The sequence below is a fragment of the Gekko japonicus genome, unplaced genomic scaffold (genome assembly GCF_001447785.1).
Source record: "Gekko japonicus isolate JY-2015 unplaced genomic scaffold, Gekko_japonicus_V1.1 scaffold916, whole genome shotgun sequence".
NCBI lineage: Eukaryota > Metazoa > Chordata > Lepidosauria > Squamata > Gekkonidae > Gekko > Gekko japonicus.
The window spans coordinates 617,932-631,013 of NW_015164697.1; the positions used below are offsets into that span (position 1 = coordinate 617,932).

General features: G+C 48.5%; 2 protein-coding genes across 3 annotated transcripts in view; both read left to right on the plus strand.

The window, feature by feature from the left end:
• MTOR (mechanistic target of rapamycin (serine/threonine kinase)) overlaps window positions 1-5,513 on the plus strand; it is a 106,115-nt gene extending 100,602 nt beyond the window's left edge. Inside the window, exons 53-57 of the mRNA XM_015409471.1 lie at window positions 470-535; window positions 1,593-1,673; window positions 2,328-2,408; window positions 3,721-3,826; window positions 4,613-5,513. Of these exons, the coding sequence (XP_015264957.1) occupies window positions 470-535; window positions 1,593-1,673; window positions 2,328-2,408; window positions 3,721-3,826; window positions 4,613-4,628 (350 nt within the window). The 3' untranslated portion in view covers window positions 4,629-5,513. The remainder of the gene's footprint in view (window positions 1-469; window positions 536-1,592; window positions 1,674-2,327; window positions 2,409-3,720; window positions 3,827-4,612) is intronic.
• A 1,705-nt stretch (window positions 5,514-7,218) lies between these two features.
• Window positions 7,219-13,082, plus strand: part of EXOSC10 (exosome component 10) — a 33,744-nt gene continuing 27,880 nt past the window's right edge. For both annotated transcript variants that reach the window (XM_015409462.1, XM_015409463.1), the window contains exons 1-3: window positions 7,219-7,395; window positions 10,438-10,574; window positions 10,867-10,990. In XM_015409462.1, coding sequence (XP_015264948.1) covers window positions 7,279-7,395; window positions 10,438-10,574; window positions 10,867-10,990 — 378 coding nt within the window. In that variant the 5' untranslated portion in view covers window positions 7,219-7,278. The remainder of the gene's footprint in view (window positions 7,396-10,437; window positions 10,575-10,866; window positions 10,991-13,082) is intronic.

Genomic DNA, 13,082 nt, shown 5'->3' on the forward strand with positions numbered 1-13,082 from the left:
CCTGACGTCCCCCCCCCAACTGCTTCTTTTTATCAGCTGCTTGTGAGCCATATCCACAGACTATTTTTCCAGATTAGAGTTTGTGAACTACTTTGCTGGCCTGGAGAGCCTCTGGGGATGGCTGCAAAGAGGAGAAGCTCCCTAAAAAATTCTGGTGTGCCTGTGCCTGACTAGACTGAAGCCCAAATAATGGTCCAGAGCTAACTTGCTTTTAATTTCATCAGGCACACCCACAGAAGAGAGACATAATTTCCCTTTAGATATGCACATGCCCAAGATTAAATTGAGTCTTTTAACTTAAAAAAGAAGAAGAGCATCAATATTTTAGGAAGCACAGACATTCTCCCTGAAGTGTAGCTGTCTGGACCAGAAAGAGTTTCAGCCTCGTGCAGCATTCAGGAGAACCAAGGCTGACAGTACGCGCCTGAACTGTATGCTTTCTAAGTGACCCCAACTGTACCTTTTGCAGCAAACACAAAAGGCAACAAGCGATCACGAACACGGACAGACTCCTATTCCGCTGGCCAGTCAGTAGGTGAGTGTGAACCAACTGCTGCCTTTAGTGGTTCCCTTGATGGTACTCTTTGTGTGGGTCTAGGAAAACCTTATTTTTCCCACTTACCTTAGGGGGGAAAAACAGGATAGAAGGTGACAGGAAGGAAGTCAGTGGAGTCCAATAAAATGGCATTTTTTTGTTTCCGGAACTGGGCACTGAACATTCCCCCACCTAGAAAATTATACAAACTGTGCTCCAGCAGAGCAGGGAGATGGGAGCACACCCTGAAGGCTGCTCCTTGACGGGGTCTGCCTCTGTGGGGCCTCACAGTGCCACCTTAAGACCACTTTGGCAGGATTTGGGGCAAGCCTGCTTCAGACTGCACGGTAAGTGGTGTTTCTGCCCATTGAGGGCCACAGGGCTTTGCTGGCTGTAACCCCATTCAGCAGGCTCGAGCTGTCATTCTTAGCCCTAATATAAAGGTCGCCTTTGTAATGTGGAAACTCCATGTGGCTCAGAAAGCAGCAGCAAGATGGCTGACAGGCCCAGGACAGGAAGGAACGCACCTCACCAAAATGCATTTTCATTTTTGGTATTTGTCCTATTATATTTTAAGAGAGCCAGCATGGGGTAGTGGTTAAAGTGTCGAACTAGGGTCTGGGAGGCCCAGGTTCAAATCCTCACTCTTGCCTTGGGCCAGTCACACTCATTCGGCTTAACCTACTCCACAGGGTTGTTGTGAAAATAAAATGGAGGAGAGGAGGAGGCACTTTGGGTTTCCGTTGTGGAGAATGGGGAGTATAAATGAAGTAAATATTTTTTTAAAAATGGCCTTAGCTGCCTCAGGGACCTCCCTGGCTAATAGGGCAATGTAAATATTGCATCATTAATACTACTGTTGTCTGTCTTGCTCCGTGGGAACCATAATAAATGCTCCCACCCTACAACCCTGCCATGCGGGGAGGGCGGGATATAAGTTGAATAGAATAAATAAATGAAATAAAAAACCAGCCGCACAGAAGCCCCTTGAAACAGGACAGCTAGCTCTGCAGGCACCATGTTTATCTTTGACCTGAACTTCCTCTTCCCTCATTAGAAATGCTAGACAGCGTGGACCTGGGTGAAACAGCCCATAAGAAAGCTGGGACCACCGTGCCTGAATCCATCCATTCCTTCAGTAAGTGTTGAGGTGTCTGCAGTTACTGCAGAAGAGTGACGCAGGGTGGGGGCGGTCTGTTGCTCTGCTGTTGGTATCACGTATGCAGAACGGGAAAGAAAGAAATGTTCTGTGAGCATAATAAAGGAGACGTGAGCAGAGCCCTGCTGGATCAGATGATGGTTGCATGTAGTCCGGCATCCAGGGTTGCATCCTACCATTGGTTTCCACTGGAGAAAGAAAGAAGAGGGGGGCCCCTTTGAGCCACCGAAAGAGCCATCTCAGGGATCGTAGGACCCACATGGACAAAGGCCACGTGGGACAGGGAATGCAGTGAGGAGGGCAGTTGGATGAGATTGAGTGGGAAGGCTGGCGTGATCCAGTCCCCTTTTTCCAGCAGTGGCCAGCCCACACTTCTGGGAAGAAGCCCACAAGGAGACAAGAGCTCCAAAGTGTTAGCCTTTTCTCAGACTGAAGGAGCCCCAAGCCCTGAATGCCCTCTTCAGTTTATGACATCCTCCTTGAAATGAGATGACCCAGCAGTCTATCATTGGCTTGGTCCCCCTCCCGCAATGTCATCAGAACCAGATTGGATGACATCCAACCACAGCTGTCCAGGAGAGGGGTTATCAATGAAACACAAATCTAACCTTTGTCCCCGTTTCTGCCTTCCAGTAGGGGATGGCCTCGTGAAGCCAGAGGCTTTGAATAAAAAGGCCATTCAGATTATCAACAGGGTCCGTGATAAACTCACAGGTACGTGTGCACCTTTCACAAAAGGCTATACAAAAAAAGAGTCCTTGCCTAAGCTAGTTGTTGTCCTCTATTCCTTTACCTGTTCATTATTATTCGTGTCCTCCTGAGCTAACCAAACCTCCAGCTGTTTGTTGCTTTTCTTCTGGTTGCCAGACCTTTCCCAAGCAAAGGACACACGGAGATGGTCCCTAGCATAGAATCTTAGGTCCTTCTGACATTACAGATCTATGTATACGATGCTGAGGTTTTTTTAAATGAACAAATGGCAAACGGGTGTTTGGAGACACATATGCCAGAGGCATGCTTATCATGGGAGCTGGTAAAGCACAGTGGCAAAGTGAATGGGCTGTGATTGCAGAGGCTCTGAGTTCAAATCTCATCTCTACCGTGATCTCACTAGGTGGCCTTAGGTGTGTACATGTGTGCTGCTCTCTTTCACTCTCTTTCTCTCTCAGCTCCTCATCAGCAATATGCAGAATTGGCCTGCCGTAGTAGTGGTATTCAAGTATATCATTATCAAAGAGCTGGGGTTAGCTGCACCTCCCTGCTGAATATACTCAGTGGCAAACCAGAATTTGTCAATGTATACATTTCAACAGACCTGTTGTATAGGGTTGAAGGAACCTCTTGCAGTTGTGACTCTGGAGTTTCTTTTGGTCTTCATCTGTAAACCCCAGTATGTGTTTAGACAGATTTTTATTATAGAGAAAAAATCCTCATGCGTAGCCAAGTTGGTCCATTGCATCAAGACAAACAAAAATTGAGACCCTGGATTTCTGTCCTGTTTGCAGGTGTTAAATTAACATAGCAAACCTAAGAAGATAGTGTGATTGCCAATTAGTTCCATTGCGAATGGCCACTCTTCTCTAGTAAACATTTGAGCTTTGCGTAGAAAAATTACAGGCTGTATCTCTTTTCCCTCCACTTGCGTGTGTATGTCTTTGCCAAGTGAAGGTAATACTTTCATGCCCCTGACGAAGTGTGCTCTAATTTGTAAAAAGCTTCTGCCCTAGTAAACCAATTAGTCTTTCTGGTGTCACAGCATGCTATTTTTGTGTATTTGTTGCTGAGAGGGCATCTCATTGCAGGCTGCCCTGTGCGCCTCCTACAAACTACTTCTAAAGAAGACAAAAATTCTGCTCTTTATAAACAAATCTGTCATACAGATTCTTTGTTTCTTCTCAAATGTTGCCTGGAACCATGCCTTCCTGGTCCTTTTTCAATCGGTTCTATTTGACGAGAGTGCCTACTTCCCCCTTGCGGTTTTGGTCTGGCAAGCTCATCAGCCGCTGTTCTCTCTTTCCTTGCAAAGGGCGAGACTTCTCCCATGACGAAACGCTGGACGTCCCCACACAAGTAGAGCTGCTGATCAAACAGGCCACCTCCCATGAGAATCTCTGCCAGTGCTACATTGGATGGTGAGGTTTTACCTAGCCTTGAAACCAGCTGCTCTTCACCCTTTCTTCCCTGAGATGCACAAGTAGGAAACTGTTAAAAGAAAAGTTCATTTGTTTGCCACCAGTGGCCATTGCCTCATTCAGTGAGAAGCAAGGGCTTCCATGGACTTCTTCTGTTTTCAGAATGACTTTATTGACACACTGGTGAGCCAGTTTGGGGCAGTGGTTAAGTGCACGGACTCTAATCTGGGAGAACCGGGTTTGATTCCCCACTCCTCCACTCGCAGCTGCTGGTGTGACCTTGGGTCAGTCACAAGTTTTCTCAGAGCTGTTCTCTCAAGAGCAGTTCTCTCAGAGCTTTCTCAGCGCCACCTACCTCACCGGGTGTCTGTTGTGGGGAGAGGAAGGGAAAGGAGTTTGTAAGCCGCTCTGAGACTCCCAAGTGAAGGGCGGGGTATAAATCCAAACTTCTCCCCCTTCTTCTTCTTCTCTTTTAGCGTTCCTTATTTATGAACTGTTCTCAGTGGAACTGCCTTAATTGATGAAAGAAACACTTTTTAACCTGTAGAGAACGAGGCCACTAGTTATCCTAAGCAGGAGTTCTCTTTTCATGGGGTAGAGGGAGATGATTAAATATAACTTGCCTTTTCATAGTTGTATACATTGGTTGAGATCCAGAAAACACCTCCGGACACCCCCGACTTTTGGCACTTGGACAATAGGAAGACAGAATAAGTTGGTCGGACTATTGAATCCAGACAAACCCCCATGCCAATTTTATACATATGCTCTCCTTTTCTTCCGTAGGTGCCCTTTTTGGTAGTAGGAGACTTGCACTGAAGCATCCACGAGTTGTACTTCTGGAAATTTTTAACCCTCCAAGCATTTTCTTCTAGAGATCAGAGGAGGGGAGAAATGGACTGTGTGGGAGGAAACAACCTGCCCTTTTCAAATATGTTGAAATGTAAATGAAAATGCTGTATCCTAAAAGTTGGCTCGAGTCTATTTGGAGCTGCTACCATTTGCCAAGGAACGGGCTGGAATGAAACACAGAGCTTGAAAGGGAGATTCCAGGTTGGCGTAGAACAAAAAAGAATTCCCGACCTGGCTACAGACCCTGTGGGAACTGCTGACTTGGCAAAAGTGGTGGGTGGTTTTCTGAGAATCTGTTTTCCCTGAGAAACTCTGTTGCATGGTCAGGCCATCGTGAATTCATTTTGGTGACCCAGGGGACCGTGCTGATGATTGGGAAGATATGAGAGCATCCATGAGCAAGGAAATCTGTTGCTTTTTTAGTCAAAGCAAGGCTAGAAATCAAACCGGGGGTGATAATGTAATGATAGCATATTTTCTGACACAGTTTGCATGGAAGGATTAAGAAATTATTAAAACCCTGCAAGAGCAGGCCTTCTTACTGGGGACAGGATATTGCAAATCATAAGGGAGTTTTCCACACTGGCACTGAGCAGAAAGAGAGAGGGAAGGAAAATAGAGACAAAGTTAAGCATAAAACCAGCAATGCGTTTGGGAGAAGAACCAGTCATATCTGAGGAAAAGGAGTCAAAACACTAGAGTGAGTGCCTGATATTGTGCTGAATTTATTAATGAAACTATTATTAAGGAAAATGCACAAAGCATAGCCACGTTTAAGATGCCATGTTGTAGTTTGAATATTTTTGTGCCAATAAAGTACACCAGACTGTGTAAAGACTCCAGAAGGATTCTAAACGCCTTTTGCGTATGTGACTCCATGGCGTGTGGTGGGAGGGCAGGTGAGGAGAGACATCTCCCGTGGTCAAAGGGCACACAGATCCCGTGACAAAGAAGGGCACACAGATGCCCCATGCCCCTTATAAATTGCACACCGCATGCCATGTTGGATGGAAGGCTTGAATTTTTGCTTGTCGCTCAAGACTGCAGTTTCCAAAATCCCTCTCATACAACCACCCCATGAGGACCAAGCCACATAAGTATCTCCCTCCAGAATGAGCCTTCAGAAACTCAGCAAAGATGTGTGTCCTTGAAAGAGGTCATCTGAAACATCAATAGTTCTAAGTACAATTTGGGCTACCATTCTAATCCTTCGGTGACAATTCTGATGCCAACTGCCAGCCAACTAGCATCATCACCCACCTCTCACCCCCCACTCCTGAAGGCCCAGAGGTCATTTCGGGGGGGATCGCAGTTCCCCCGGGGTGAGGTACGGGGGCGGGGCACATGATGAAGCCCCGCCCCCTGCTTCCGGCCGCCCCGCTTCCGGCCCTCATTCAGCCAGGAGGCGGCAGAAGAAGAGGGAAGGGTAAGTTGCTTTCTCCCTGCCTCTTCCCACCCCTGCCTGCCTGGGGCCAGGGAGGGCCTTCGCGGGGCTTCCTCGCACTCCCGCCGGCCTTGCAGGTCCACCGCCGGGCCCCTGATGTCGGGGTGTGGCATATGCTAATGAGTTCATATCAGGGCCATTTGGCCAAGGAGAGTTCCTGGTTGACCCCCGTATCATTTCCTGCATTTGCCTACTTATTTTCTAAAGGGTCTCTCCAAAATGGGTGACAAGGCAATGAACAGTAGATAAAAACCATTGTAAGTACAATAGCTGTGGCACCTTTAAGAGCAACAAAGTTTAATTGTGGCACACGAAAGCTTCTACCTGGAATTAAACTTTGTCGGGCTTAAAGGTGCCCCTGGGCTCAAACTTTGTCCTGTTGCTTCAGACCAACACAAGGACCCGTCTGAATCTCTCTTCATGGAAGGCACCACAGTAAACTGCCTTGCTGTGCTCCTTCTGAAATAAATCTATGGTGCGCCTGGAGGACTGTGCATGCTTCCTGGTACTTCTCTCCCTCCCCCTCCAAGTTTATTAAAAATGGTATCATAGAGCTGGGAAACATACCTAAAAGGATTAAACAAAGTAGGAAAAGAGAGTGTTTTACATAACAAAAAATAAAAGTTTGGGGGTTTTATTACAATATATTACTATGCATGTTGACTCAGTAAATCCCTCATGTCAGATTAAGCCTGCCTAAGATTGCAGCCACAAAGGGGAGTGAAGAGTGTGATTTACAGCCCTCTTATTATGTAGGTGAAGTAAATAATCCCCAGTCTCTTTCACACATTCTGGTTTAATTGAATATATAGATCCTTGGGTTCCATTCATTGGGAATGCGTACATTTTTACCGCTGCAAAAGCTGTGGTGACAGAATACGCTGTATAGCTTCAGGCTGTAATACCCTAACTAACGTCCCTGCAACTAGAAATCAGTCGAGCAGGGAAAAGGTATCATCCTTCCACCACCATAATAACCGGAAATCCAGGGCTGCACATCGCTTTCCCCGATTTCTACGAGAGCGTCTAGCCCCGCCCCGCCGGGGTGAGTTATCGCGAGAGAGAACGGGAGCAGCGTTCTCTTGCTGCGTGGAGTGCTATCCAATATGGTGGCTGCCTGCTGAGGGGGAACGGAGGCCTTAGAGACTCAAGGGAAATGGCAGCGAAGGTGCGCGGCGGGGACTTAGCCAAAGCCTCTCAATCGGCCGAGACGGGCGGCGACACCGCGGAGGAGATTCTGCCCGGGTTTCGGGACGCGGATACTTTCGTCAAGGTATCTTCGTAACAGGAAGGAGGGGAGGCCGTGCTGGCGCTACGGGGGCTCCAGGGTGGTGGGAGCGCGAAGCACGTCGGGAGTTGTAGTCTCCCTTACCTCAGCCAGTCTGTTGCATTAAAAGGGGAGAACGAGAGGTATAGGTGTGCATGGTGTGGGGTTTGTTTTTTCCTTCATGGGGCAGGAGTACAGTATCAGACAACTAACTAGCAGAAGAGCCCTGCTGGATCAGACCACGAGGGCCGTCTAGTCCAGCAGCCTGTTCCCACCAGATGCTTCCAGACCACGGGGGGGGGGGGGGGGGGGGTCGCCTGTCGCTCCAGGATGGGAAATTCCTAGAGATTTGGGGGTGGATCTTAGTGTTGTACAATGCCAAAGAATCCACCCCCAACCAGTGTTCCCCCTAAGCTGAGTTACTGTGAGCTAGCTCACAGTTTTTTAGCCTCCGGCTCACACATTTTTGTCTTCGCTCAGGAAGAAGGGCTCCAGAGCAAACTAATTTATGCAGCAGCCAGATCGCTCACTCACAACTTTAATGCCAGTAGCTCACCAAGTAGAATTTTTGCTCACAGGACTCCACAGCTTAGAGGAAGCATTGGTCCCAACACATGCATTTTCTCCAGGGGAACTGATTTGTGCCGTCTGGAGATGAGATGTAATTCTGGGGGACCCCCAGGTCCCACCTGGAGGCTGGTATCCCTAGCAAAGGCCTTGAAGAGTCATTGCTCGACATGTATCTGTAGAGCAAATTCTTCTCCCTGCTGGAGAAAGCGTGGAGAAGAAGTTGGATGGACAGTTTCCAGTCTCCAGGTGGGACCTGGGGATCCCCTGGACAACTGATCTCCAGATGACGGAGATCAATTCCCCTGGAGAAAATGGCTGCTTTGGAGTGGGGACACTATGGCATAAACCTTGCTGATACCACTCCTCTTCCCCCACCCCCTTACCCCAGGCTCCACCCCCTCCCAATTTCCAGGAATTTCCCAACTCAGAGTTAACAACCCTATAGGTGGGCCCAGGGGTCATTTCGTAGAAAAAGAGGTGCAGGAGCTCATTAGCATAACTCATCAGCATAACTTATTTGCATATGCCACACCCCCTGACATCACCGGAAGTGTGTCAGAAGGCAAATAAACCTTGCTGAAATCACTCCTCTTCCCCCACCCCCTTACCCCAGGCTCCACCCCCTCCCAATTTCCAGGAATTTCCCAACTCAGAGTTAACAACCCTATAGGTGGGCCCAGGGGTCATTTCGTAGAAAAAGAGGTGCAGGAGCTCATTAGCATAACTCATCAGCATAACTTATTTGCATATGCCACACCCCCTGACATCACCGGAAGTGTGTCAGAAGGCAACACCCACCGCTCAGGCTCCACTGGACTGTTTTGGATTGCTAGCTATTGGGGGGGGGGGATGCAGAACTGCCCTCACAGAGGGAGAGCTTGTACCTGAAGGCGGGTGGGCGGGTCTGCAACTTACCTGGCTGTGTCTTGCTCTTCTGGCCTGATTGAGGGCTGCTGGGAGCAGGGGGTGTGGCTTGTTGCCTGTGCCTGCCCCTGGGCTCTTTACTGCCGGAGCCACGCTCCGGTGCGCTCCCGCAGGAAATGACCCCTGGGTGGGCCAATGCACTGGCTCAGTATAAGATAGCTGGGTATGCTCTGAAGAAGTGAGCGGTGACTCATGAAAGCTCCTCCCCTGCCACAGATGTTGTTAGTCTTTAAGGTGCTCCTGGACTCTTGGCTCTTTTCTACTGGGCATGCTCCCCTTGCTTCATTAATCCTCACCGTGTGTCATAAAGTGTTAGCCACGTACTGTGTGGCTAGCCGATGGTCAAACGGGAAGACAAAGATTTATTTGCCTGGCGGAGAGGTGAGCACAGAAACAAGTCTGCAGGCGATCACCACTGCCCCCTTTCAGGGGGATCACTTTAGTTCTAGACTTAAACTCTAAGAGCTTAAAGTGGAACTTAGAGAAGTAGGTTTTTCCCTACTGCTGCCAGAATCTCCCTGTACTAACCACAAAACTGGTATGAGACGAACTGGGCTGACTTCCAGTTAGCCTCCTTTGCTGCTAAGCAAAGCCCGTTCTCAGGAAGGGACAGAAGGCACAGTCTCCAGCTTGGATGAATGCCCACCTATTCTTCACGTTTTTCTTCTTCAAAACAGTCCCACAAAGAAAAATGCGATGCATGTTGAGCAGAGCAGGCCTCTGGAAGAGACCAGTAGCTGTTGGGCCAGGCAAGCTGATAGAAAGAGCCTAGCTCCTTCTGCTACTTTCCAGCACAGCTGGCCATGGATGTAGTCTGAGAGGGAGGGGCCAAGTAACCCTGGGTCTTTCCAGTCAGACAGTTGCTCTATGTAGCTCATATGTAGCTGAGTTAGTGTGAGCTAGCTAACAGTTTTTTAGCCTCCAGCTCACACATTTTTCTCTTAGCTCAGGAAGGAGGGCTCCAGAGCAGTGTTCCCTCTAAGCTGAGTTAGCGTGAGCTAGCTCACAGTTTTTAGCCTCCGGCTCACACATTTTTCTCTTAGCTCAGGAAGGATGGGGCTCCAGAGCAAACTAGTTTATGCAGCAGCCAAATTGCTCGCAAACAACTTTAATGCCAGTAGCTCACGATGGAGAATTTTTGCTCACAAGACTCCATGGCTTAGAGGGAACACTGCTGCAGAGCAGACTCATTTATGCAGCCGCCAAATGGCTCGCTCACGACTTTAATGCCAGCAGCTCACAAAGTAGAATTTCTGCTCACCAGACTCCGCAGCTTAGAGGGAGCCTTGCTTTTGACTGGTAGTAATTCTCCTGGAAAAGAAGATCTCTCCCAGCCCCTGCTCTGAGACCCTTTGTGAGGAGATGCCGAGGGTTCAAACTTGGACCTTCTGCACACAATTCAGGGGCTCTCTCTTTTAGCTGCAGGCCCTCCATCTTAAGCAGCAGAGGTTGTGCCTGGAGCAGGAGCCAAAATCCGGGCTCCTGCATGTATAAGTGGCTTGGCCTGCTTCAGCCGAGACTGACCATGACAGTGTCCTTCTTCCTCTTGTCCAGCATGCTCTCGGCACAGTGGTGGCCGCCACCAAGGCGTCCGGTGGCCTTCCTCAGCCTGGAGACGAGTTCGACTTCTACCGCAGCTTCCCGGGCTTCCAGGCCTACTGCGAAACACAAGGAGACCGCTTGCTGAACTGGTGAGTCTCTCCAGGCTGGTTGCAACGTGGGTTGTTCCCAGCAGCGACCAATGCAGGAGGCGTAACCGTAGGGAAATGACACATGCTGGGCAAAAGGGGGGCAGCCACATTTTGAACCAGTTGAAGGTTTAGGACATGCTCTCGAAGGGCAGCCCTTGGCTTGAACTTCAAGGACGGGGTGGAAATGTATTCAGAGGAGGGCTGCAACCCGGCCTTCCTCTGTGGGCCAGCTAGGGTTCTTGCTAAAGGCCCGCGTCCCGACCACCATGTGCTTCCTTTTTCCTCCCGGCAGCATGAGCCGAGTGATGCAGTACCATGGCTGCCGCAGCCACCTGAGAGACCGCAGCAAAGCCATGGAGCTGGAGGACAAATTCGATTTGCTGGTGGATGCCAACGACGCCATCCTGGAAAGAGAGGTAAGTGCCACTTGGCGACAACAGTGGAAGTTCCACGGGGACGGCAACCAAACCACGGTCATGGCGACACACGCTATGAATTGCATTTAGTCCATCTTTCTTAGAGTGGGATCCAGTCCTGTTCCCTTTTTCAACCCTGTTGTCACTCTCTGCCAGTCAACTGAACTGTCAGATATTGTTCCTCAGCCACCTCTTAAGAACCTCAGAAGAGCCCTGCTGCATCAGACCAGGGGTCCATCTAGTCCAGCCTACTGTTTCTCACAAAGCAGCCAGACAGTTCCTCTGGAGGGTCAACAACAGGGCAGAGAGGCCGAAGCCTTCCCCTGATAAGAACATCAGAAGAGCCTTGCTGGATCAGTCCAGTGAGGGTCCACCTAGTCCAGCATCCTGTCTCACACGGTCGCCAGCCAGATCCTTTGGAGTGCCAACAACACGGCAGGGAGGCCGAGGCCTCCTGGCTCTGGGATTCCGAGGTTAACTCCTCTGTGTTGCGCGTTGCGTGTAGCACAGCGTGTCTGCTTCTAGCCAGCAGCAGTCAGCCACTCCAACTCACCAGCCACTCACCAGCACTCAATTTCAGAGTAAGCTCTGTATAGCACCACACAAGACAGTCCTGTGGTAAACTATATACAGAATTTATTTACAATATTTACAGTCCGCTGACAAAGTGCTCCGCCAATCACCATTACACGAGAAGAGAATGAACAGGGCTCCACTTGTCCAGTTATATACATACAGCGTCCAATCAGCTAAGTTGTCACTGACCTCATGTCGTATCAGGCCTTAACTGGTCAGGACCAGTTTCCAGCAGCTTGCCTGCTGACACATAGATCACTATGATCTGACAGCTGGATATTAAACATCTGACACTCTGAACGTGGAGGTTCCCTTTAGTCACCATGGCTAGTAGCCCTCTCCTCCATGAATCAATCTAATCCCCTTTTAAAGCTGTCTGTGTCTATAAGAACATCTGTTCGGTCACAGATAAATATGGTAAGCTCTTCCATGAATGTAAGAACAACACCATGTAGGTTACAGGCTTCCTTTCTAAATGTCATCCTGCTGTCCTGGGTTACCAGATGAGGCCTGATCCCCCCCCTCCCCCCCAAAATCTGTCATGACAAACCTAGACAACCAAGCAAAGCTTTGTCTGCAAGCCATCCACTATAACTGCAAGTATCTCCAAGCAAGAGGGGAGAATCTCCAAAGCACAAATGCCTTTAAACTGCTGGATTGGGGGGGGGGGGGGTGTATTTCTTAAGTTTTGTAAAAGCCAAAAATAAGAATTGTTGAGGGAATTGGAGAATTCAGGTATCTGAAGAAGTACACGAAAGCTGATACCCAGAATTCACCTTTGTTGGTCTTAAAAGGTGCCCACCTGGATTCAAACTTTGTCCTGCTGCTTCAGACCAGCCTACCAGCGTGGCCGCCCACCTGAATCTATGTATAGGGAATCGTTCACATTACTAGAAACTTAGGCTGACATTTAAAAAACTTATAATAATGTATTGCATTATTTTAATAAGGGTGGCTTTCATTTTCTTCACAGTAATGATCTAAAGTCATTTGTGGGTTTTTGAAGCGGCATAAGTATCAAACCGGCTGCTGATGCCGAGGATCTGTTTTTGCTGCTTTCATACTACCAGGCCAGGATTCAGCCTGTCAGTTAACTAAATCACTGTCATTGTTTGAATGGCCCAAATCTTCCTGTAACATTTCCCGGGTTGCATTCTGCTTCCTGAGTTGGGATGTGCACACCGTTGAGCTACGTTTCACTCTGACCTTGCTTACAGAGATATTCGGACCATGAACCATAATCTGGAAAATGATTTTTGATGGTCCTAATTTATTCCGTTAACGGAGGGTGAATTGTCTATTTAATGAACCGGCCCTACTTCTTGTGTGTGTTCTAAAGCTTAGGTCAGAAAGGTTGTATTTTGAATAATTTCACTTTATGGTGTGTATTTTAAGTTTGTACCACTGAGGAAGGCCTTGTGGCTGCAATGTGTTTGGGTTTTAATTGATTTTTAAATTATTTGTATTGGATTAAAGCTTGGTTAATTTGTCATACATAAGCCATTATTATTATTTT